The sequence below is a fragment of the Hipposideros armiger genome, unplaced genomic scaffold (assembly GCF_001890085.2).
Source record: "Hipposideros armiger isolate ML-2016 unplaced genomic scaffold, ASM189008v1 scaffold_43, whole genome shotgun sequence".
NCBI classification, from domain to species: domain Eukaryota; kingdom Metazoa; phylum Chordata; class Mammalia; order Chiroptera; family Hipposideridae; genus Hipposideros; species Hipposideros armiger.
The window spans coordinates 4001187-4024291 of NW_017731393.1; the positions used below are offsets into that span (position 1 = coordinate 4001187).

Here is a 23105-nt window from a genome sequence, read left to right on the forward strand (position 1 = left end):
CCCACCCCGCCAGTCATTTTTTCACTAAGTGTTGGTGGTCAGGCTCCCTGCCCCTGACAGTCCCCGCTCCCAGCCCTGGGCTCTGGAGGCCAGCATGTCATCTGTCCCTCTCCACAGGCCCTTGTGGCTGAGAGGTATTGCCAGAGCCCCAAGCTGGGGGCTGTGGAACCCTGGGTTTGGCCTGCCCTGACTCACACATGACACTTCAAGTCACATGGCTGCTCTGGGCCCAGGTTCTCTGCAGCCCAGGTCTGATGAGGACCAGTGTGGTCAGCGGCGGGCTGTGACCTGCTGAGAGTGGGCGTTGAGAAATACACAGGCCCTGAGGCCCACTGTCCCGGGTGGCTCTGCTCCCACCTCCCTCCTCAGACCCCCAGAGCGCTGATGTTTATCTCTGTTCCTCTCCGGGGGCCAGGGTCCCCAGTCCTTCTCAGATGGGCGTTTCCTGACAGAGGCTGCCCAGAGGCCTTGGACACCTCCAGCACATGACCATCAGGCCCTGTCACATGCTCGGCCCTGCATCAGGCGCTGGGACCATGAGGAGGAGCAGGCACAGCCCCTGTACCCAGGGAGCACCCCCTGCAGTGTAAGGCTGGGTGGGGAGAGAACAGAGGGCTCTGACCCAGTGGAAGGTCAGGGAGGGCTTCCCGGAAGAGGCGAATGGAGTGAACCAAAGAGCAGGGAAGGACATGTGCTGAGCAGGAGAGGCCGTGTATGCAAAGGCCCAGGGGTGACTGCAACTGCTCTGTCCACTTTTCCAGGTTGCTTTGCTTTGCCTCAGCCCTGGGCACCCCTGGGTCTGCCCACCCGCCGAGGGCTCACCAGGCCACAGCGCCACCAGCTCCCAGCATGTGGTTCTGCCTTGGCGGAGAGAGGGGGCCTCAGGAGCAGGGCTGCAGCTGCCTGATAAGATGAGGCGAGATGAGGCGTTTCCTGCAGCGTCTCCAGTCTCCTATCTCTGGGCAGGAAGGAGCAGCGAAGCAGTCATGTCACCCAGGGCCACAGGGAGGGGAAGGGGGATGGCTCCACTGGATGACCTTGGTCAGCGGGCCAGAGGAGAGCAGGACCTGGGCAGACGTCGGGTTCGAGGACTCCCTGCACCCCTGTTGGGTTGTCCAGGCTTGAGTGGGTGACCCTCCTGGCTGCAGACCCCCACGTCAGCACTGTGACAGCCCCCTCTGCCAGCACACATGCTTACAAAGATGCACACACATGCATGCCCCTACACGATCTCCCCCAGGAGGGTTGCACCACAGCCTGGCGGCCGTGGTGGCTGTATCCAGAGTCCCCATGTCCGTGTACGTGGGGTTGCTGGTGACGCTGCTGTACAGGTCAGCTGGGGGGTGTCCAGGGGCTTGTAGGGCATGTCTGAGTCGCAGAGCCACGCCAGCCGAGTGTCGGGCACTGTTTTTCTTCAAGGAGCAGCTCAAGGGCCCAACAAGAAACAGAATGGGCTGTCCTGTGGGACCGCAATCCCCGGTGCCCTTGACCCAGCGCAGGTCACGTCACCTCTTAGGCTCCAGCCTCTGCCTCCGTCAAGCTGGCTGTGGTCGGCCTCACAGGGAGATGATGGCTGTGCCTCATCTGACTGCGCCGTGTGGGAGACGGTTCCGTGAGAAGTATAAAGCGCTACGGTTTGCACTAAGATCTGTCATCTCAACGCGCAGAACAGTTGACCCAGCGTTGAACCCCAACTGGGCCATGTGCCGTCATAGGGGCCCCGTTCCTTGATCTCCATGAACCTCAGTTTCCTCATCTGTAAAATGGGGTGGTGCACACCTCCCTAACAGGGTGGTCTGAGACTGGATGAGCAGGTTTGGGCCTGTGCCTGGGGCAGGGTGGACTCTGGGAAGGAAGGTGCCGGGGGTGTGAGTTGACCACATCCACCTGCCCCTCGGGAAAGGTCCAGAGTGGGCTCCTGATGGGACATGAAGGATGGAATCAGCGATGATCAAGGTCAAGGGGAGTAGAGAAAGACTCTCCTGAGACACACAGGAAAGTGGTGGCATGTGAGGGTCTTGGTGGGGAGGGGCACTGAGTTCCCACAGGGATTATCTTCCTGCCGTGGCCTTCTGCAGGCAGACTCAGGAATGGTCCCCAAGTGGCGTAGAGGGCAGAGGTGGTTCTGCAGGGACCCAGCCCTGGGCCCACACACGGTGTCGGGAAGAAGGCCGGTCCCCATGTAAGGGCAGGCAGGTAACCGCCCCGCGTTGCCCCCTGGGTGATGAGAACAGGCTGTCCCAGGGGCAGGGCCTGACGGGGGAGGAGGGGCAGGCCTATGAAAGAGCCTGGAGTGGGGACCGGGCGCTGCTGAGAGAGCAGCAAGGACAAAGGCCCTGAGGTGGCAAGGGAGGGGCTCAGGGTGAGTGAGGGGTGCCAGCATAGGGCGAGCTGGGGCGGCAGTGGGTCTCGGGACCTGTGGTGAGGAGTCGTGGGGGATTTTGACCAGAGGAGGGGCAGGTCTGACTCAGTTGAGTAACAGGCCATCTGGCTGCTGGGGGGACATTGGAGTGCAGGGACAAGGGTGGAGCGGGGGCCCCGGGCACCGTAAACAGAGCAGTGACTCAGCCCTTGTAAGGCTCACTGATGAAGGGACAGTAATTGATCCCCACCCAGGGCAGGCTGGGAGGATGGGGTGTCAAGGTCCCCCCACTGGGCACTGGGTTCGGGGGGAGTTAACCTGGAGCAGGAGGGCAGTGAGTGCGATCCTGGCAGAGGGGACACGGGGACAAAGTCACCGAGATGAGAAGCTGCCTGCCGCATGTGGGGAATGACAGCAATTTGGCACTGCTGGAGCATGACTGTGGGGCTGGCGCCTGAGCCCTGGGAGCCCAGGCGATGGCAGGCTGTGCCCGGGGGCTGTGCCACAGGGATGCACGCCCTTGGCTGACTGTGGCACCGCTCTTGGATCTGAGAGCTGGGTCAGTGACTCCTCTAGTCCCGCTGAGGCCTCCCACCCAGCCCCACCCCATCGCCGGAGTCCAGCAGGGATGGGACCTGCTGACCTGCTAGGGGGCACTTCTGCCCCCAGTCACCTTGTCAACACCGGGGAGCATAGAAGGATTTCCTCCTGCACCCCAGAGCCCCCTGAACTCATGTGCCCTTCCTCCCCATGCCCAGCTTGGTGCCATATGCATCGAGGGGACCGCGGAGGGCAGACAGCCCAGGCCAGGACCCCAGGTAGCCACATGTGATAGAGGGGCCGCAGGAGGTAGTCTGGGACTGACGGGGAAAGATGAGGAAGGAGAGGGACCTTCGGCAAAGAGGAACCAAGAAAGACTTCCTGGAAGAGGTGGCATTTGAGCTGAGCCTCACAGCAAGGAGGGGATCTGGGGACTCAGAGAAAGGCAAGGGCCTCCCGGGTGTAGGGAACAGCATGGATAATGGCTTGAAGGATGGATGTGAGTGTGGCCACATTTGGGGGGGACTCGGAAAGGAATGAAGAGGCCAGTGGTCCTTTTCAGCAGGGGAAGGAAAAAGGGGGCCTGGCTGGCTTGAGAGCAAGACATCCTGTCGTTCTGCCTTCCGGCAGGTGTGTGGCAGTTGGGGTGTGGTCCAGCATGGCTGGACTAGGTCAGAGGGCAGCCACAGGTGGCCTCAGCCATCCGCACGATGGGGATGATGGTGGCCTGCCTCCCAGACTGAGATGAGGCAGGAGATGCACCTGGCACTGAGTGCCCACCCCCAAAGACCCAGGCCTACCTTCTGTCCATTGTCTGCCCAGCAGTCACTTTTACCAGCCCTTTTACTAGCAAGAGCGGGAATGTGGCTTCGTGTGCCCAGCTAGGGGTGACACTGATACTGGTCATCCCCAGGCCCAAGGCTCTGTCTTGCTGGCTCCCTCAAGGGCAATCACTGACCCTGCTGATAGCCTGAGGCCGGGGAATCCGAGTGGGAGGCAGTCTACTCTCCTCTCAAAACACGCTGGTGCCCTGTGGGCAGGGCGGCCCATTTTACAGATGAGGAAAGTGGGGCTTACGAAAGCCGTGATGGCACAGCTCGCAGTCCAGGCTGAGACTTGCCCTGTTGTGCCCCTCAGCCTGTCAAATCCACACTGCAGCGCTTTCTCTTTTTTTGGACCAAAATTTGATCCTTAGTAAACATTTTTTGTTTTTCTTTCATCCTCACTGTGGCAATTACAACAAAACCAGAAAAACATAAAAGAAAAGTTTTGGTTTAGCCGGAATCCCACCCCCTGGGCGTAATATTTTTGTCCTTCCATTGTTTTCTGTGGCTGTCTGTGGCAGTTATTTTTCAGCGGGATTGTACCGCTCTTTCTCCTAACGCACGTGTGCTCATGTCTTTAACGTTCTTTGGAAGCCCCTCCTCTCCTCATGTTTCCTGGGGGCCAGCGAAGCTGTGGAGGGTCCTGGAGAGCCAGCAGGAAAGGGATTACCCCGGGGGCTCACATCCTGTTGCCCCCAGCAGGGTGGCGCCATGGTACTGCCACGCAGGCCTGCGTCCCTTTCCATGTCTGTCCACTCTGCTTCTGACCCCCTCCGTCCCACCCACCGCCCACCCTGACAGGCCACAGGCAACGCAGGGTGAGAAGGGGTCCCAGGGAGGGTGAAGTAGGCCCTGCCCTGGACCCCTAACATCCTCTAGGTCCCACAACCTCCAGGAGCCCCCACTCCAACTATCCATACACATCAGCCCATCACAGCCTCCTGGCAGAGATCGGGGGCTGGGGTCACACTGTCCCTCCATACTCCTTGCCTCCGGGGGTCTCTGACCAGTCGGGCCTGCACACAAGGAGCAGTAGCTAAACGGGAACCCAGAGCTGGGTGAGCCTGTCCCCCCACGACTCTCCTCTGAGGCTGCAGTGGCGGATGCAGGCCTGCAGAGAAACAGGACATCAGGCAGGTAACCCTGCCACTGGTGGGACTCAGTGCCATCAATGAGCTCAGACTCTGGGGACCAGCCAGCCAAGGTGGCAGGTACACAGGCTGGGAGCACCCCCAGCCCAGCTCCTACACCCTCGCCCAGCCACCTTGCACAGGTGTTTTCCTGCTGGGTGGGGGTATTCCCCATCTCTGTGATGTGTGCCCATGGGGGGCCCGGCATGGCCCCCGCCCCAGCTCTGAGCAGCTCTGTCCTCTTCGCCCACAGGCTGCGCAGCCCCTGGGTGCCCTCCTGCCTTGGGCAGCCCCGCGTCCTCCAGGGCCGACTGGCCAGGTCCTCGCCCTCGCTCTGGGACAGGTAACATACCTGTTGTCTCCCCCGGCTCCTTGGTGTCTCTGCATCTGTCCCAAGCATCCATCCGGTGTCTGCGTCAACTCCCCCAGACAGATGGGGAGGCCCAGAGAGGGAAGGGGGTCAGCACCAGCACATCCTTGCTGCTGCTTTCTGTGCCACCCTTTCTCAGAGGCGCGGCCCTTGTGCCCCCAAAACCCGTGTCCCCCCCACCGCGGTCCGTGCCAAGGGCGCTGTCCTCGGGCTCAGGCGTCCCCTGAGTGGCCAGGAGAGGATACCTTGAGGCCCCGCTCTGGGCCAAGTGAGCTCATCACTGTTCCCTGTGAGGCAGGAAAGCGCTTCCGGGCTTCCCATAAGCAAGGGGGCAACCGAGGGGCACCCATCCACCCACCACACACGCCCCCCATGTCAGGTTAGGTTCAGATTCTGCTTTAATTCACCAGGACTCAGGAGAAGTGAAGTGACCTCACCAGGTTGCCACCTGAGGCTTTCCAAGCCCCCCACCCAGAAGGGTGGCCCTGGTCTGGGGAGCGTAGCACTGGCTGGTCCGATCTGAAGGACCTCCACACTCTCGCCGTGCATCTTCGGGTCTGTCTCCAGATGCCAGAGCTGCAGAGCCAACTCCACACCTGGGAGTGCAGACGGGGGCAGAGCTGCTGAGCCCCGGGCTGTGCAATCCTCCGGTTTCCCAGCGGCCTAGAAGCCCCCACAGTGCCTACCTCTGGCCTCATCTCCCGGGGGTTCTAATGGCCCAGTGTGGTGCAGGGACCATGTGACAGCCCTGCTCCCCGAGTGTGGGTACCCCCATGTGTGAGGGCACACAACCCTGTTTTACAGACATGGAGACAAGCTGAGGCTAGGCAGGGCTCAGGTTAGTGCCCTTGGGAAGGAGGGCGCTAGAAGGGATGGTGACCACCCAGGTGACCACAGACCCGAGTGTCAAGCCCAGGGCCCTCCCTGGACCAGGCCAAGGAGGGGACATGCCCAAAGCTTCTGAGAAGTTGAACCCCAGGACTTGGTGAGGAGCACGGGGCAAGGAGGGGTCGCCAAGGACCTCCATGGTCTGACTGGAGACTGAGGGTAGCCATGCGCTCCCTGGGGACGGGGAGTTCAGAGGGAAGACAGCCGTCAGTGTTGGATACCCTGAGTGTGACGGGCTTGTGGGCCGTCAGGTGGAGAGGCTGGTGGGCAGCTGGACCTGGGGGAGTGGAGCCCAGAGAGGGGCCCGGGCTGGAGACGGGGGCCTGGGAGGGTCCATGTGGGGTTGGACGTGTGCAGGGAGGGGCGGGGGTGCAAACCAGGCCCTGGGGACCAGCCTGGGCAAGGTCAAGGGGTCTGCAGATGACAGAACCGGGGTGGCATAGACGGGCGACACCCAGGGGACGCGGGGCAAGCCAGCCTGGGTGTTGGCTGTGACTGAGGGTCTCGAAGGGCGTGTCCAGGGCCCTGGTCCAGGCCCTGCAGCAAGCAGGCAGGGGGCCGGGAGAGGGCGGAGTCAGGAGCTGGGGTGCTGCCAGCCTAGACTGGCCAGGGTGCAACTTGGGGTGGGTGAGTGTGAGGGGTCAGGGAGGGTGGGACTAGCATTGGACGGTTGGTTGGTGGGATAGAACCGCCCAGTATGTCTGGAAAGTCATCCATAGGCCAAGGGTAAACTGAGGCTCAGACAGGCAGGCTCCATGAAGCTAGTCGCCTCTGGAGTGGGACGTCTGGGCCCCGGGGCCCCTCGCGGGTCCCAGCCCTGCCCGGAACCCACCCCACAGCCCTCTCATACTTCCCTCCAGCACTTGCCTCGTTGACGAACACGTTCCCTTTTCGTCCGTCTCCCCTGAGACTGCAGGCTGTGTGGGGCGGGCAGCAAACTGCTGGGAGGTGCTGGGAAGAGGATGGGGCCCGCAGGAGGGGGAGGAAAGAGGGGGACAGTGGATGCACTGTAGGGTGACATGGCTGGGTCACTTGAGGAGTGGGTAGTGTGCATGATGGCAGTGCCCGAGCTGTGGCTGCGGGTGGGTGGCCAAGGTTGGGGAGGAAAGGTGGCTGGCTCTTAGGAGGTGGGGTGGGGGTGCTGTAGGGCACCCCATGAATACTGGGCCCCCAGGATGGGGCAGGGTTGGCATGAGAGGGTCATAGTGAGCTGGCAGTGCAGGCCTCAGAAAAACCAGGGTCCAGAGGCTGGTCGGTGATGGCCCGGGAGTGTGGCGAGAGGAGGAGGGAGGACTCAGGTGGCCACATGGGTGGATAGACAATACCCTCAGCTCTTCCCGAGGGAGGGTGCAGATCCCACCTGTGCACGTGACCAAGGGTTGCATAGACCTGAAGTTCCCGGGGAAATGACAGACTTCAGGGGCTGCTGCCCCACCCCCACCTCTGTGCCTGCAGGGGAACCTGGATGACATGGGAGAGCCCCAAGGAAGCTCCACACCCTATTGGTGGGGAGAAAGGCCTGGCCCAGGGCAGTCTGGGATCTGTAGTTGCAGGATGCCGAGAGAGGGGCAGCCAGGCATGCTGCCTGGAGGAGGCGGGGTAGACATATGTGGGTAGCCGAGGGTGCTCTGCCTCTGGGCATCCTCCTTGGAGACTGACTCTTAGGAGGACCTGCCCTGCCCATCTCTGAGGTTCTCAAAACGTAAGCAACTCTTTATTTTATTTATTTAAAAAAATATAGACCTGGGCAGGAATCCAAGAATACTTAATGGAGCTTTGCTGGGTGTGTGCCCGTGGCAACGCGGCTGGTTTACACACAGGGCCCAAGACTGAAGATAGCTCTGCCCCGGATGCTGGAGGAAGCCTCCCTAACTCCATACCCCTCCCTCAGGTTTGGGCCTGGGGGTTCCTGAGAACACGCTCTTGTCCAAGGTCCCACAGCGTATCAGGTAGAGGCGAGGGTCCCAGGCCCTGCCCCACCCCAGGATTCCAGTGGGATGCCCGGGGACTTCCTTCGTGCTCCTGCCCCATGGTCTGGAGCGGGCACTGTCCACCCCCTTTGTCCTGGCCCCACAGCAAACCCACCAGAATTTAGCATCCAAATGGGCGTTGGCACTGGATGGTCCCCTGGGCACTTCTGTGTGCGGAAGCTTTCTTGGAGCCAAGGCTTTGTGTCCATTGGGGAAGATAGGGGCTGTTTCCACTTCCTAGTGGGGAGCTGAGGCTCAGGTGGACAGCAGGCAGCCTGGGGGTGCACGGCGGGACCGGCAGCCAGGTCTGTGTGACAGCAGCCCCTCTGCCCACCCAGAGATGCCAGGCTGGAATTCACCTGCACCACACTGGGCTTGTCACTGCAGTGCAGGGGGTGACGAGCGAAAGTCACACCCGGAGCACTGAACAGCAGCTTGAATCTTAGCTCCACGTGTCTCTGAGGCCCAGCAGAGCTCCCCTGGTCCCCGTTACCATCACACAGCAGCCCCCCTTCCCTACAGGACTCCTTCCGCCCAGCCCTACTGTTAAAGCAGCCTGCTGCCCCACTGTGTGCTCAGACAGAGAAGGCGCATCACAGCAGTGCCTGCTGAGGAGGACCTGCACGCTCTGCTCTGGAGGGGACTGGTCACTGCCCCACCTGCCCCTCCTGCCTTGTGTCCAACCACAGCTCAAGTGAACTCATGGCATGAGGGTCAGAGGGCAGATTATACAGTGTCTGTTTCCTGAGCATTGGGCTCATTGTCCTAGGGTCCTAGAAGAGCCCAGTCTGTGGGGAAAATGGAGCTTCAAGAGCTAGGCCTGGGGCCCTGGAAGCCTTCCTGGAGGAAGGGGCATGTGAGCTGGCCTGGGTTTTGCTGAGTGTTTGATGCTGTGTGGAGAGTTAGTTGGACGCTTCCTGGGCATAGGGCATCGCGACCCATCCTCTCCCTGGCCCAGAGGTAACAGTCTGCCAGGGCCACACAGCCAATTTGGGGACGGGAGGCCTGATCTAGGGCATGGCACTGCCATCACTGGGCCTTAGCGTCCCCACGCAACACTGTGGAGGAACAAAAGTGGGGGCCCTATAAGCTGTACCATCTGGAAGTCGGCTCCAGAGCCTAGGTACGAATGGGCACTCTAAACTGGAGTCTTTTAAGCCGCCCCAAACACTCGCCAGGTTCTGGGATCAACACCGTTCTTCCCCGAGGTGAGCCCGCAGGGATTTACTTCGGACCGGGCGCTGCTGGAGGCAGAGGAACCACCTGGGCTAGATGGGCACAGAGTCAGAGTCCCTGGGGGCCACATGCCTCGAGTGCAGCCCCCGCACCCGCAACCAGGGCGGGAGGGAGGGAGGAAAGGAGGGGGGGGAATGTGTATGTGCGCGCGTGCGTGCGTGTGTTAATGCGGCCGGGCGCACATGGTGCGCACCCACGGCGCGCCCGGCTGGCCCGCACGGGCCTCAGTTTCCCCCGCGCTCAGCGCCGCGGCCCGGCCTGCCGCCGCGTGTCGTTGCAGCGCACTGCAGGAACAGAAGGGCGAGCTGCGCAAGCGGCTGTCCTACACCACGCACAAGCTCGAGAAGCTCGAAACCGAGTTTGACTCCACGCGCCACTACCTGGAGATCGAGCTGAGGCGCGCGCAGGAGGAGCTGGAGAAGGTCACGGAGAAGCTGCGCAGGTCAGGGGGCGGGGCCGTGGGAGGGGCGGGGCCGGAGTGGGGCGGGGCTCAGATCTGCCGCCCACCAGAGCCGGTGACTCCATGCACAGATGCGAAGTCCAGGGCTCAGTGAGGTCAAGCTCACGTTGTGCCAAGAGCAACTGAACCAAGATCTGAAGCCGGGCGTGTCCACTGCCAGGGACAGGCTCCTTCCAGCCACCTCCCCATCCCCTGCTCATTCCTTCTTTCATATTGATTTGGTGGGGTAGCGGCATGACACAGAGGCGGCTGTCTCCAGACCCCGACTGCTCCACCAGGGCCCCACCACTGCCCCTTGGGTCCCTGATGGCAAAAGCGATACCTAGCCCTGGAGATGAACCAGAGCTTAAGGACAGCTTCCTTGGGCAGCACGGCAGTATGTGAAGTGCCTGGTGAGGTGTGGGCTCCCTGCGTAATTACTCCCTTAAAAACAAAACTTTTCTAAAAGCACTGTTCTGCATCTTTAAGATGGATATGTTTCTAAAAAATATTACTCTTTCCAGCTTTCCTTTAGGAAGAATGCAAACTTTGCTCTTGGCTCGGTTTGTTTTTGTTTTAAATATTTACAGAGTATTGTGGCTGGTGCTGCCCCCAAACAGGATTTGCCAGAGGGGCTGTTTGTCCCCCCATGAATGGCCCCGTCCTTCTGGGCTTTCTGAATGTCACCATCGAATCATAGGGAACCAAGCTTGGGCCATGCAGTCAGGCCTTGGTGACGGTCCCGGCTCTGCCACATACTGTTTTAAGCACATCTAGCCTCAGTTTCCCTATGGGGGGGCAGTAACATTAGACACAGGTTGTCAAGAGGATTGTCACTGTCCCAAGCTCCTTCACCGTCACACTCACTCCGTGGCAGCAGTGGAAGCACAGAGCACCTGATTCCCACCCAGCTCTCGCCTCTACTGTCCCCCTTCCTCCGGGGAACCTATCTTATCCACCGTATCGCCCGCCCTCACCCCGGGGCCCATCGCACAGTCAGTCTTAGGCCTCTTCCCTGCTAATCTGCTATTGAATATAAACACCTTCACCAGGCTTCTAAGAACTGTGTGTAAAATGTGAGTAAACTGGCCCGGAGTGAGACTGTCAGTGACCTGTGAATGACAGGCTTTCCTGTCTTGTCTCCAGGGTCCTTGACCCTGGCCCAGGAAAGCCCTGGAACAAGTTAGCTTTGATCAGGTGTTTCCTGCTGTGTGCAGTGGAGCAGTTAGACAGGGTGGGGCTGGAGGCCAGGCTTGGGGGCTTTCATCCAGCCCCGCCCTGCTTGGCAGGTGGTGTGGCTGTGGGGGTCAGGGGAGGGCCAGGCCTGGCACAGCAGTGGCCACACTGCCTCCTGTTCCAGGATTCAGAGCAACTACATGGCCCTGCAGAGGATCAACCAGGAGCTGGAGGACAAGCTGTACCGCATGGTGAGGGCCACCACCCGATGCCCCGTGGCCCCACCCAGCACCCCCACCCCAAGGCCCCCAACTTTGAAACCGTGGTGGGAAGCCATCGGCCTAGCTGTTACTCCCTTGCTCTTGTGGAGTCCTGACCCCCGGGACTGGGCCAGTCCCACCCTGACTATACTTAATGGGAGGGTGCTCCAGGATGAGTGAGGTGTAGGGTTCAGAGCCAGTGAGTCCTGAGCACCTGACCTGTGTAAGCAGGGCTGTGGGAGAGAGGACACGTGCTGGGGATGGTGACCCCAGCTCAGCATCAGTCTAGAGACGCAGGCCTGGGAGGACAGAGGCCTGCACTGGGTTCGAGCCCCAACTGTGCCTCTCATGGCTCTGCTTAGGACCCTGGATACAGTCCTTTACTTTCTGAGCCTCAGTTTCCCAATCTATCCAGTGAGATGGGCCAGACCTCATGCTGAGTGTAAGCCATCCGCACTCAGCCCTTACCCCAGACTCCTGGGAGGCACGACGTTACCCTGGCATGGTGCAGATGAGAAACTGAGGCTCCGGGAGGCAGCGACTTGCCCCAGGCTGTCTGGCTTGTCAGTGGTGGACTAGGATTTGAACCTGGGTCCATCTGTGCTCTTACCCCTGCGTCCCATGGCCCTCCAAGCACCTCGTCATTATCTGCTGCAAGAGGGCACAGGGGAGCCCTGATGGAACAACTGGGCTTAAGCCCCAGGCCTTGGCTGACCGCTGCCTTCTTCCACTGCCCCAGGGCCAGCACTATGAGGAAGAAAAGCGAGCGCTGAGCCATGAGATTGTCGCCCTCAACAGCCACCTGCTGGAGGCCAAGGTGACCATCGACAAGCTGTCGGAGGACAATGTGAGTGTTGGGCTATCCTGGCCCTGAGGGGCCCAGGCCCAGGTGCTGCAGCCCCCAGGCTCAAGGGACTGGCACAGGTGCAGGTGGATGGACCGGGTGGTCAGGGCCTCAAGGTGTGCCCAGGCATTCGGGAATGACAGGGCAGCCTCACCAGAGATACTGCTGGGGGCATCCTGGAAGACCCTTTGCTGGAAGGGAACAGGACTTGAGGTGGGGGATACTGGGCCATATTATCTCATTCAAGGCAGGGCTTCCTGACCTCAGGGCTAGAGTGTGGCCACTCAGGACTCCTGGCTTCGTCAGTCCCAGTGGGCATCAGAGCCACGTGGCTGCCCATGGGGCCTGATTTCAAGGGCCCCCGTGAGATGGGCCCAGCTGCCCTTCATGGACTCCTGACAGCTGACCACAAATTCAGTAATTAGTGTCTGTTCTTTGCCAGACCCTGGGCTCTGAGAATATAGTGTGAACAACACAGGCAAAAAAACGTCTCTGCCCACGTGGAGTTTACATCTTGAGTGGGGAAGACAGACAGTAAACAAGAGAAAGACGCAAACTCTGTAGTGTGTTAGAAGTGCTACACGCTGCAGAGAAAAATAATGCAGGCAGTGGTGCCAGGGAGTTGGCAGTTGCAGGGTTGGCAAATTTCAGTAGGGAGCTTCTGGAAGAGGCTGTTGGAGCCGAGACCTGACAGAGGTGAGGGAGCTAGCCTCACCCCACAGCATATCCGGGGACGAGTGTTCCTTCCGGCCCGAGAGACCCACAGTGGCAAAGGTGGGCCTGGATGATTGGAGGAACAGCGAAGACACCAGTGGACTCTTGGAGGGGGCAGGGGCAGGGTCTGAGGTCAGAAGGATAATGGGAGGACTCCCTGTACAGGCTCCTATAGGAATCTGAGTTTTATTCTGAGTGAAATAGGGAGCCATTGAAGGTTCTTGGACAGAGGGGTAACCTGACTGTACTCCCACTTTTACTGGGCTCTCATGACTGCTCTGTGCGAACACATAGTAGGGATGCGAGTGGGAGCGGGAAGATCAAGGCGGAGGCTATGGCAACAATCTGGGTGAAAGTCGATGGTGGCGGAGCGGAAAAGCAGCCATGGGGGTGAGCAGAAGGACCCAGGTTCCGATTCTGTTCTGAAGATGGAAGCAGCAGGACTGATGGAGATTTTGGATGTGGGCTGTGAGAGAAAGCCATGGGTTGCGCCACTTCCTGGGGAAGAGCAGGAGTGGGGATGGCAGGCGTTGGGGTCAGCAGTCGCACTGACATCCGAGTGGAGATGCTGTGACGGCCATGGACGTGAGGGCCTGGGATTTAGGGCAGAGGTCAGCATCCACGTGGCATGCACGCAGGTGAGAAGGCCGGCTCCAGGACAGGGTGGCTCTCAGAAGTCTGTTAACTCAACGGCAGACCTGGGCTGGTCAGCCAGTGCTCACAGCCCTCTGATGCCAGGGGCAACTTGTCTGGGACCTCATGAGGGGGGCCAGTTCTCAGCTCTCAGCCAACTGTGCCCTTCCCAGGAGGCCCAAGGAGGTGTTGAGAGGTCTGGGGACACAGGTTCCCTCCACTGTGCAGGCCAAGTTGGGGTACCAGCCTCAGCAAAGAAGGTGGAGGTGAGGGAGCCTCTGGGACCAGGGTGGGGGGAACACAGGGGTACCCATGCCTTCAACAGCTTGCCTGAGCTGCAGGACACTGGTCCTGGGGGAGCTGGGCCCTTCAGTGGACCCCAGACTCCTCACTGTCAGAGCCCTCACTGTGAAGGGTCCCTGGGTGGGGGGCAGGAATGAAAGGCCCAGCCACAGGCACATGCAACAGAGATTTTCCAAAGATGAAACCAAACCCCCTGATTCCTACTGTTTGCATCTGTTTTCAGCTCAGAAGCTGAGCTGGTCCCACCCTGGACCTGGGGTCACACAGGCCCTCTGCCCCCACTTGCCCTGACCCTGGCCCAGCCCTGCAGCCACCCCCACTGCCCAGGCCACACTCTGAGAATGGGGGTGAGTGGCGAGTCGGAGATGTGGGGTGGCATGCTCATTCCTGTCCCAGCACTCTCCACTGAGTTGTCTTTGCAGTTGTCTTTGGGTCTCCACGCCTGGGGCCATCGGGGGCCCTTCTGCCACGGCCCGCACCTGGTGGGAGTTCCCACCTGAGGAAGCAGGAGGACTGCCTGGCAGGGCCCGTCCATCCACCAGCAGCTCCAGATCAGAGCCGAGGCCCCCATTCTGCAGGCGAGAGCTGAGTTGTCTTGCCAACTGCATAGCTGGCTCTGCCCACCGGTTTCGGTGTTGGCCATCAGGCGCCAGTCAGGGCGGCAGGGACCTTGGCGAGGGGCGACCTGCGCCAAACGCCTTCTCTTGTCTTTTAGGAGCTCTATAGGAAGGACTGCAATCTGGCGGCCCAGCTGCTGCAGAGCAGCCAGACCTACGGCAGGGTCCATAAGGTGTCCGAGGTAACGTGAGCCCCGCCCCAGCCAGGCCCGCCCCCCAGGACCACTCAGGGCTCCTTTTGTACAGGTTCCACCACAAGGCCACTCCCCACCCTTGAGGGACAGAGGCTGGGCAAGCCTGCGTCCCTGCCCCCACCCACACACACACACTCCTGCAGCATCCTGGCCTTTCTGAGCTATGGTGGCAGGGCGCCCCCATGTACCCCTCCTCACTCAGCCTGGGCAGTGTGCCCATCCCCCTCAGCGTCCTCTGGGGGCTGCTGCTTGTTGCTGTCCCAAGCCCCCCATCTGCAGAGTGAATGAGGCAGTGATCCTCTGTGAACCTCACAGAAACCCTATGGTTTGGTTTGGGCACAATTACTGACAGTGCCCGTTTCAGAGACGAGAACTGGCTTCACGCGGGAGTGACGTGGCCAAGGCCACAGGGCTCTCTGGTGCCAAAGCCAGGCCGGCCCCCCCCACGCCCGCCAGGCTGCCCCTCCCCTCCATACACTCCCCTCACCCAGGCCTCGGTCCATGTCCCCTCACCTTAGGCCTGGGCCACACCTGAAACACTCACAAAATAGATCAAACAGTAGCCGGACATCCCCACGAGGCACCAGGCGCTTGTGCGGAAACCGCCGGGCGCCTGGCCCAGGCCCTCGATCTTTGTTGCATCTGTGTCTGAGTCTGTCTTGTTCAGGGGCGCCCAGGACGTAACTGGGGAGAGCAAGTCAGCCCCTCGGTGGGAGGGAACTGTACCTGAGAGGGGCCGAGTCAGACCCTGAGTCCAGCCTCCCACCTCTGCAGGGCCCAGGTGGAGTGGGCTGGGGGGTGAAGGTGACCAGGGGTCCTCAGGAGAACCCCAGAGCTTGTGAAATGCAGGGTCCCGGCCCCCCGGCTCCGGCGGGTACCACTGGAGACGCCCCGGGCGGGCCCCTCTTCGTCCTTCTGCCGGCCTGTGGGTTGGTCATCACTACAGGTCCTGGGCTGACCGCGGCCCCTGTCCCCGCCCTCCCGCCCCCCATCCCGTCCAGCTGCCCTCGGACTTCCAGGAGCGCGTGAGCCTGCACATGGAGAAGCACGGCTGCAGCCTGCCGTCCCCGCTCTGCCACCCCGCCTACGCGGACAGCGTGCCCGCCTGCGTCATCGCCAAGGTGCTGGAGAAGCCCGACCCCGCCAGCCTGTCCTCCCGCCTGTCGGACGCCTCGGCCCGCGACCTGGCCTTCCGGGACGGCGTGGAGAAGCCGGGGCCGCGGCCCCCCTACAAGGGGGACCTCTACTGCAGCGACACGGCGCTCTACTGCCCCGAGGAGCGGCGGCACGACCGGCGGCCCAGCGTGGACGCGCCCGTGACCGACGTGGGCTTCCTGCGGGCCCAGAACTCCACCGACAGCGCGGCGGAGGAGGAGGAGGAGGCGGAGGCCGAGGCGGCCGCCTTCCCCGCCGCCTTCCGGCGCGAGGCCTTCCCGGGCTACGCGGGCTCGCTGCCCACGTCCAGCTCCTACTCGAGCTTCAGCGCCACGTCGGAGGAGAAGGAGCCGGGCCCGGCCGGCGCGCTGGCCGCCGCGCAGCAGGCCGTCTACCTGAACAGCCGCGAGCGGCGCTTCGCGCGCAAGCCGCCCGCCGCCGCCGCCTACCAGGGCAGCCCGCGCTTCGCCGAGGCCGCGGCCGCCGTGGCGGCGCCGCTGGAGGCCGAGGTGGCGCCGGGCTTCGCGCGGACCGTGTCGCCCTACCCGGCCGAGGCCTTCCGCTTCCCGGCCTCCCCGGGCCCCCAGCAGGCCCTGATGCCCCCGAACCTGTGGAGCCTGCGGGCCAAGCCCGGGTCGGCCCGGCTGCCCGGGGAGGACGCGCGCGGCCGGTGGCGGCCCCTGAGCGTGGAGGACATCGGCGCCTACTCCTTCCCGGCCGCCGCGGGCCGCGCCTCGCCCTGCAGCTTCTCGGAGCGCTTCTACGGCGCGGGCGGCGCGGGCGAGACGGCCGAGGCCCGCGCCAGCCCGCTCTACGCCAGCTACAAGGCCGACAGCTTCTCGGAGGGCGACGACCTCTCCCAGGGCCCCCTGGCCGAGCCCTGCTTCCTGCGGGCGGGCGGCCCCGCCGACCCGCTGCCCGGCTACGCGGCCGGCGAGGGGGACGGCGACAGGCTCGGGGGGCAGCGGTGCGGGGCGGCCGGCAGCCCCGAGCCTGAGCACAGCCCCCACAGCTCTCGGGACTCCTTGGAGCCCAGCTCCATGGAGGCCTCCCCGGAAATGCACCCCGCCGCCCGCCTCAGCCCCCAGCCGGCCTTCCCGCGGACCGGGGGCTCGGGGCTGAGCCGCAAGGACAGCCTCACGAAAGCCCAGCTCTACGGAACCTTGCTCAACTGAGCGCCCGGGCCACCCCCCCCCCCCCCCCCCGGCGCTCGAGGGGGCCGCCTCGCCTCTCCCCAGACACCCGTCCTCCCCGGCCTTTCCCACGAGGACACCCCTCTCTTCCGCCTAGCCCGGTCCTGGCCGAGAGGAGGGTCCCTGCCACACTGTCTGTCCGCCCCAGTCCCACCACGACGGAACGTCCCCGAGAACATTTTTTCACACGCCAACATCCTGCCCCACCCAAGATGAGCGTCCCCCCCCTTTTATAAAGTGAAACTATTTTTCTAGAGAAAAAGGGTCTTTCTTAACGCACTTGGCCTCCAGCTCCCTGGATGGCAGCCTTGGCGTTTTCAACACAAAAGCTCCTTTATTTTTCGGGTGAGGGCAAGTGGGGCCTACCCCTGGGAAGGGAGGATGGTGTCCTGCGGAGACACCCAGTGGGCCAGTGACAAGGGAACCCCAAAGCTCTGTCCACAAAGGGGGAACTGGAACGGGTGAAAGGGATATGAGATGTTTTTAAACTGTTTCCGCCATGTGGTCCACACACCACCCCGAGCTCTTCCGTGGTCCGTCGTCCCGAGTGGGGCCGGTGCTCGTCCCCCAGTGTCCCGCTCCCTGGCACCACCTCGCTCTACCTCAGACATAATGAGGCCCTCCGACTCCTGTTTCTGTGGCTTGCTGTCCTGTCGTCTGCGATGCATGCCGTCTTGTTAGTACTGTATTTTACATTCATTAATAAAAGACATCGGTGGAAAGAGTTTTGGTTTGGGATGTTTCTTCTCCCCACTGCCTTTTGATCTCATGTGGCCCTGGGTGTCTGTCCCCCCACCTTGTCCTTCGCTCTCTGCGACTTGGGTGGGTTCCTGACAACAACGCTCCTGCCCCCACCCCAGGGCCTTCTTGTCTAGAGTTTGAACTCTTCCACTGTCTTAACCACTAGACGTTATTGCCCTTTTGTGCAGTGTTCCTCTACTTATATCCCCCCCATTCTTTCCTGCATCCCAGACTTTGCTTCTGCCTAAAGATTCCTTTGGATTTCCTTTGGTGTGGCTCTGCTGATGACAAACTTTCCCAGTTTTTATTTCTCTGAAGATGTGATTACTTTGCCCCATTTTTGAAGGCTATTCTCGCTGAGCAGGATGTTAGCTGGTGGTCACGCTCCCTCTGCACACGGGATGCCATTTGCAAATGTCCTAGGGCTTCCTGTAGGTGTAGCGACTGGCTGTCAGCCACCCCCCCCCTCCGCCCCTCAAATGTTTCTTTGATGGTAATCTATCTGGTTCTCTCCAGCTTTTCAAGATCTTCCCTTTTTGACTTGGGTTTTCCTCAGTTTCCCTGAGGTGTGTCTGGCCGTGGATTTGTCCTTCTTAGGAATCCACAGGGACTCTTGTATCTGTGGATTGGTGTAGTTCATCAATTCTGGAAAGATTCTCAATTATTTTTTAAAAAATACTTCTCTGCCCACTCTCTCCCCTTAACTATCCTCTGTCTGGTGCCCTCTGTCCTGGATGACCCACACTTTGTCTTCATTCATCTCTCCTGCTGTTTCCATTCAGCTAGCAAACGCACCCAACTGAGTTTTCCATTTTCATTACTAATGTTTTCCATTTCTAGAAGTTCTGTCTGGTTGTTTTACAAATCCACTATGCTACTTTCTAACAGCTTCCTCTTCCCTGGGGATATTTCCAACTTGTCTTTTATAAATTCCTTAAACATAGTGGGCACAGCGGTCCACCGTCTCCACTTCCATCCTGTGGGGCCTGCAGATCTGTTTCTCTTGCTTCCTGCACTTATTGCCTGGTGATCTTTGATGCACGCTCATCAATGCCCTGAGAATGGACTTGTGGGGTTCTGCAAGGTCTAGGATGGAGGCCCCACCTCCAGGGGGGTTCATGTCTGCTGCTTCCAGGGGCCTGGCACTTCCTGCTGGAGACCACCTCAGCCCGGGGCATGCCTTCGAGTTCCCTGGCCCACCAGTTTCATGTCTCCAAGGTGGGTCCGCCTCTTGCCAGTTGACCCCAAGGAGGGGGAGTCCTCCCCTGTGGCTCCCAGCATCCTTGCACTTGACCTGCCTCTGCAGGGCAGGCCAGAGCCAGCCGGCTACCTCCCCCAGGAGCAGAAGTACCCCCAGAAAGCAGCCTCCCCGAGCCTGGGGGGACTGTGGAGAGCCTTGGGAGCCTGCTCCCCTCTCTAGGACCGTTTCCCCATGGGCACACAGGGGAAGTGACCTCATTGAACTAGGGGGCAACTGGAAGGGTGGAGGGAAAAACATGCAGCCCCTGGCACCCAGCGGGTGCTCACTCAGAGGCCTTCCCAGATGGGGACGTAGCCTTGTTCGCCCTCCACCCTTGTGTCAGCCATGTGACTGGGCAGCAAGGTTGGGAACCCCAAGGGGTATGGAGGCTTGAACCAGCGGCCCTTCTCAGATTCAGGGTCCTGGCCCCGAGTTGTCACCTCAGTGCCTGAGGCCCGCATAGAAGGCCTCCAGACCTCACAGAGCTGTCTTGTCATGACCTCCAAAGCCAGCTGCAGCTGATGGGGGTGCCCTCCTTTACCAGCCACCCCTTCTTTCATTCAGAATCCTGCCATCCCCCAGTGGGACCCCGTCTCTGCACCCACCATCTGCTCACCCGCCCATGTCCATCCTTTCTCAACCCCCAGCAGGGCAGTGCAGAGTGGAGCTCTGCCACCAGCTGGCTGTGTGACCTTGGGCAAGTCCCAGGCCCCTCTGATCCTGGAGCCTCAGGACAATGACTAATGAGACTCCCAGGGGCCCCTAGGCAAGGGACGGTCCCATGGAGAGCCCCAGGCTGAGCCAGGGAGTTCCAGAGGGAGGGAAAGAGCAGAGTCTGCAGTCCCATGGCGCTGGGCACAGCCTTCTGCCCTCCAAGGAGCAGTCTCCTCAACTGGACGGTGAGTATCATGCCCACCTTGCGGGGGGCCGCGAGCGTCAGCTCCACTCACCAGTCACAGCCAGGCCTGGCGGCAGCTGCAGCCACACGCTTACCTCTCCAGATGAAACTCTTTTCCCGTGATGGCCTTAGATCTGCAGTTCAGATGGTAGGTGAGGTTAAGGTGAGCACACAGCCCAAGAAGGTGGGTGCAGGGACAGCCCACACTTCTTTTTCATTCCTGCTCCACACTTTCTAAATTTAGCTTTCTTATTTTAAAATTGCAAATGGTGAACTCCTCACCACCTTGCAGAAGCTCAGAGTGAGCCTTTAAGATTGCTCTTTGGGAGAAGCATTCGGAAGACGAAACAGATAAAGGCACAGAGTACACCTGCCATTCCTCGCAAGAGAGTCACCTAAGAGAAGGGAGGGGCTTGCAGCCAGCTGGCACCCACAGGGCACTGAGCTGAGAGTAGTGCTAAAAAACTGCCACAGTGGCTTCTAGGGAGCCCTGGATGTCCCCCTGCCCCAGGAGGGTCAGGGCTTGTGTTCGTGCCCAGCGGGGAAAAGAAACAGACCTTGAGGACAGCAATCCTGATGGCAGAGCTGGGCTGGAACCCTGGCTCTGGAGAGAAAAAGCTGGGCACCCCCACGCCCGCAGCTCCCCCGCCACTGCCCAAGGGCCTCCTTCTCAGATCTGTGTTTCCACGCTGACTCCTCTACCGAGGATGTCCTCCTCACCAGCTCATGGTCTGCCTCTTCCAGGAAGCCATCCACGGCTGCAGGGACCCTCTGCCCTGAGCCATGGCACCTGTCAGGGCACCCTTGGGCTGTTGGGGCCGCCCTTCAGTTACGGTCTTGGTGAGGTTTAGGCTCACTGGCCTGCCCAGATCCCTGGGGAGCTGGGTCTTTACAACCCCAGTTCTTGGGGCTCCTGCACATCACCTAGGGCAGATGCAGGAACCCAGAGGGCCCCAGGGCTGGGGCAGACCCAGGCGCCCAGCTGGCCATGCTTCGTGGGGAGGGAGACAGGGGCCTGGGCCTGAGCAGCCTGGGCCTGGGCCCTGTGAGACTGACCAGGCCTGCCATGCTCTGGCACAGAGCTCCTCAGGGCAGACCTAAGACCCAGAGCCCCCCGAACCCCCCCACTGCTCCAGGGACTCCCTCGTCCACAGAGCGAGGCTGCCCCATCTCAAGCTCCCACCATTCTCTTTGTTTCGGAGCTCCAGCGGGCCTGCGAGTGGGGCGGCAAGAAGAACGGCCAACACATACTTATCGCTGGAATAAATTAAGAAATAACAACACACTCATGTTTATTGAGCGCCACTGACAACCTGCCAGGTCCCTTCACCAATGCAGACCTCACAACCCTGAGACAAAAGGATTCTTGTGCCCATTTTACAGATGAGGAAACTGAGGCCCATAAGGTGGTGGAAGTAGCTTCCACCCAGGTCTGACCCTGAGGCCAACCTCAGTCTTCACTCCCACCCACCCCAAAGAAAAAGGGCAGCCTGGGGACTGGCCGATGTCCGGAAGGTTCCGCGCTAGGAGGCTCAGTGCCAGATCTTAATGTCACCCTCCCAGGAGCAGGTGGCAAGGACGGAGGGCAGCACGGGGTGGAAGGTGGTGCCAACACAGGCCTGTGCGTGCCCGTACAGCGTCCGTGCTCGGCTGGCAGTGCGGAAGCAGTACAGCAGGACCCGGCCATCTGCGCTGCCCGTCACCAGCAGCTCTCCGTCTGGGGAACACTCGCAGCCCACCGAGTAGCCTTCTACCTGCAGAGGGTGACAGGGGGAGAGCGGGCCACACCAGGGCCCCACGCACACCTGTTCTTCACGGGGCCTGTGAGGCAGGGCTCATTATGCCCATGCTACAAAGGGGCGGGCCAGGAGCAGAGCTGGGGGGAGCAGAGCTGTGGGGAGCGGAACTGGGGGTCACACCCAGCTCCTTCAAGAGGCTGGGGTCCTGCTGTGGACTGCTCACTGAGTCACCAAGTCCCCGGCCCTCTCCACCCCAGTGATGCAGACCTCAGTGGGGGCAGGGGGCGGAGCTAGAAATAGCCCCACCCCCATTCTGTTCCGCCCCCTACCCCTACCCCTGTGACTAGTCCATGTGAGCCACAGACTCAGGAGAAACCTTTCCTGCCCAGCAGCTGGGACCTGGGGCAGGGCCAGAAGTGGCCCAGGGCCCCGAGTGGAGACCAGGCCACACAGCCTGTGGTCACCTGGGAAGGAAAACACAGAATCTGCTGGACAGAAGGTCCGTGCATGCTGGAGCCCCACGTCCACTGCTGGCATTGTCTGGCGGGAGGCTCTGGGGTCAGTGCTCAGCTATCTACTGGGTGTAGGGGCAGGGGGCCAGGGACAGGGTACCTTGTGCCCTTCGTAGCGCCGCCTTCTGCTCATCCGGTAGGGCCACACGGCAGAGAAAAGGGCCAGGTAATTGCCATTGGTCTGCGCCAGGAACACGGGCTCCCGCGGGTGCAAGGCAAGGCTGGGGCAGGTGTACCTCTCCTGAGAGACAGCGGGGCCACAGACAGGGTAGAGGTTACCGGCTGGGGGTTACATTGCCCCGCACGCTGCCTATGGGCCTTGCGCCCTCCTCCCGACCTTGGCTTAGGGGTCTGTATGAGTTTCCTATTGCTGCTGTGACAGACTGCCACAAAGCTAGTGGCTTAGAGCAACACAAATTTATTATCTTACAGTGCTGAGGTCAGAGGTCAGACACGGGTCTCCCTGGGCTAAAATCAAGGGGTCAGCAGGGCTGGCTCCTTCTGGAGGTACCAGGGGAGGCTGTTTTCCCTGCACTTCCAGCTTCTAGGGGTCACCTCACTCCTTGGCTCATGGCCCTTGTGGTAGACTGAAAAATGCCCCCCCCCCCAAATATATCCTTGTCCCAATTCCTGGGACCTATGAATGTCACCTTATATATTTTAAAAAGCGGGATTTTTGCAGATGTAACTAAGTTAAGAGTGTTGAGATGGGAGATTATCCTATATTCTTGCAGGCACATGTATCCTTATAAAAGGGAGGCTGAGGGAGATGGGACACACAGACAAGGCAATGTGAAGACAGAGCAGACAGCCATCTGAAGACACTGGCGCAAAGATCGGAGGGGTGTAGCCACAGCCAACTATCACCCCGCCACAGTGAGCCCCCGGGGCAGCCCAGCCCAGCCCAGCCCAGCCCAGCGGTCCACACAGCCGAATGCACAGTAAGTGAGGAGGTGGATGGCCAAGCAAGACGAATGCGTGAACAGTGTTCAAAACCCAGGCGGGCAATCTCTGAGGGGCTCAGTCACACAGAGACACCCCTAGAAACTCCCTTCTCAACTGTACTGTCCTTCCATGTCCTAAGCGTTGCCCTTAAGTTGTTGCTAAGTGAGCCCAAACCCAGGGCA

General features: G+C 60.8%; 2 protein-coding genes across 10 annotated transcripts in view; one reads left to right on the plus strand and one right to left on the minus strand.

The window, feature by feature from the left end:
• BEGAIN (brain enriched guanylate kinase associated) overlaps window positions 1–17570 on the plus strand; it is a 29965-nt gene extending 12395 nt beyond the window's left edge. For 3 of the 7 annotated variants that reach the window (XM_019639149.1, XM_019639151.1, XM_019639150.1), the window contains exons 3-8: window positions 5110–5199; window positions 9601–9762; window positions 11120–11186; window positions 11935–12042; window positions 14405–14488; window positions 15502–17570. In XM_019639149.1, the coding sequence (XP_019494694.1) occupies window positions 5110–5199; window positions 9601–9762; window positions 11120–11186; window positions 11935–12042; window positions 14405–14488; window positions 15502–16830 (1840 nt within the window). In that variant the 3' untranslated portion in view covers window positions 16831–17570. The remainder of the gene's footprint in view (window positions 1–5109; window positions 5200–9600; window positions 9763–11119; window positions 11187–11934; window positions 12043–14404; window positions 14489–15501) is intronic. The other 4 variants (XM_019639155.1, XM_019639154.1, XM_019639153.1 and 1 more) reach the window with 2 other exon arrangements.
• Window positions 17571–21005: 3435 nt separating this feature from the next.
• The window catches only part of WDR25 (WD repeat domain 25), a 137258-nt gene continuing 135158 nt past the window's right edge, over window positions 21006–23105 (minus strand). For all 3 annotated transcript variants that reach the window (XM_019639392.1, XM_019639390.1, XM_019639391.1), the window contains exons 6-7: window positions 22079–22219; window positions 21006–21481 (exon numbers count right to left, since the gene is read on the minus strand). In XM_019639392.1, the coding sequence (XP_019494937.1) occupies window positions 21260–21481; window positions 22079–22219 (363 nt within the window). In that variant the 3' untranslated portion in view covers window positions 21006–21259. The remainder of the gene's footprint in view (window positions 21482–22078; window positions 22220–23105) is intronic.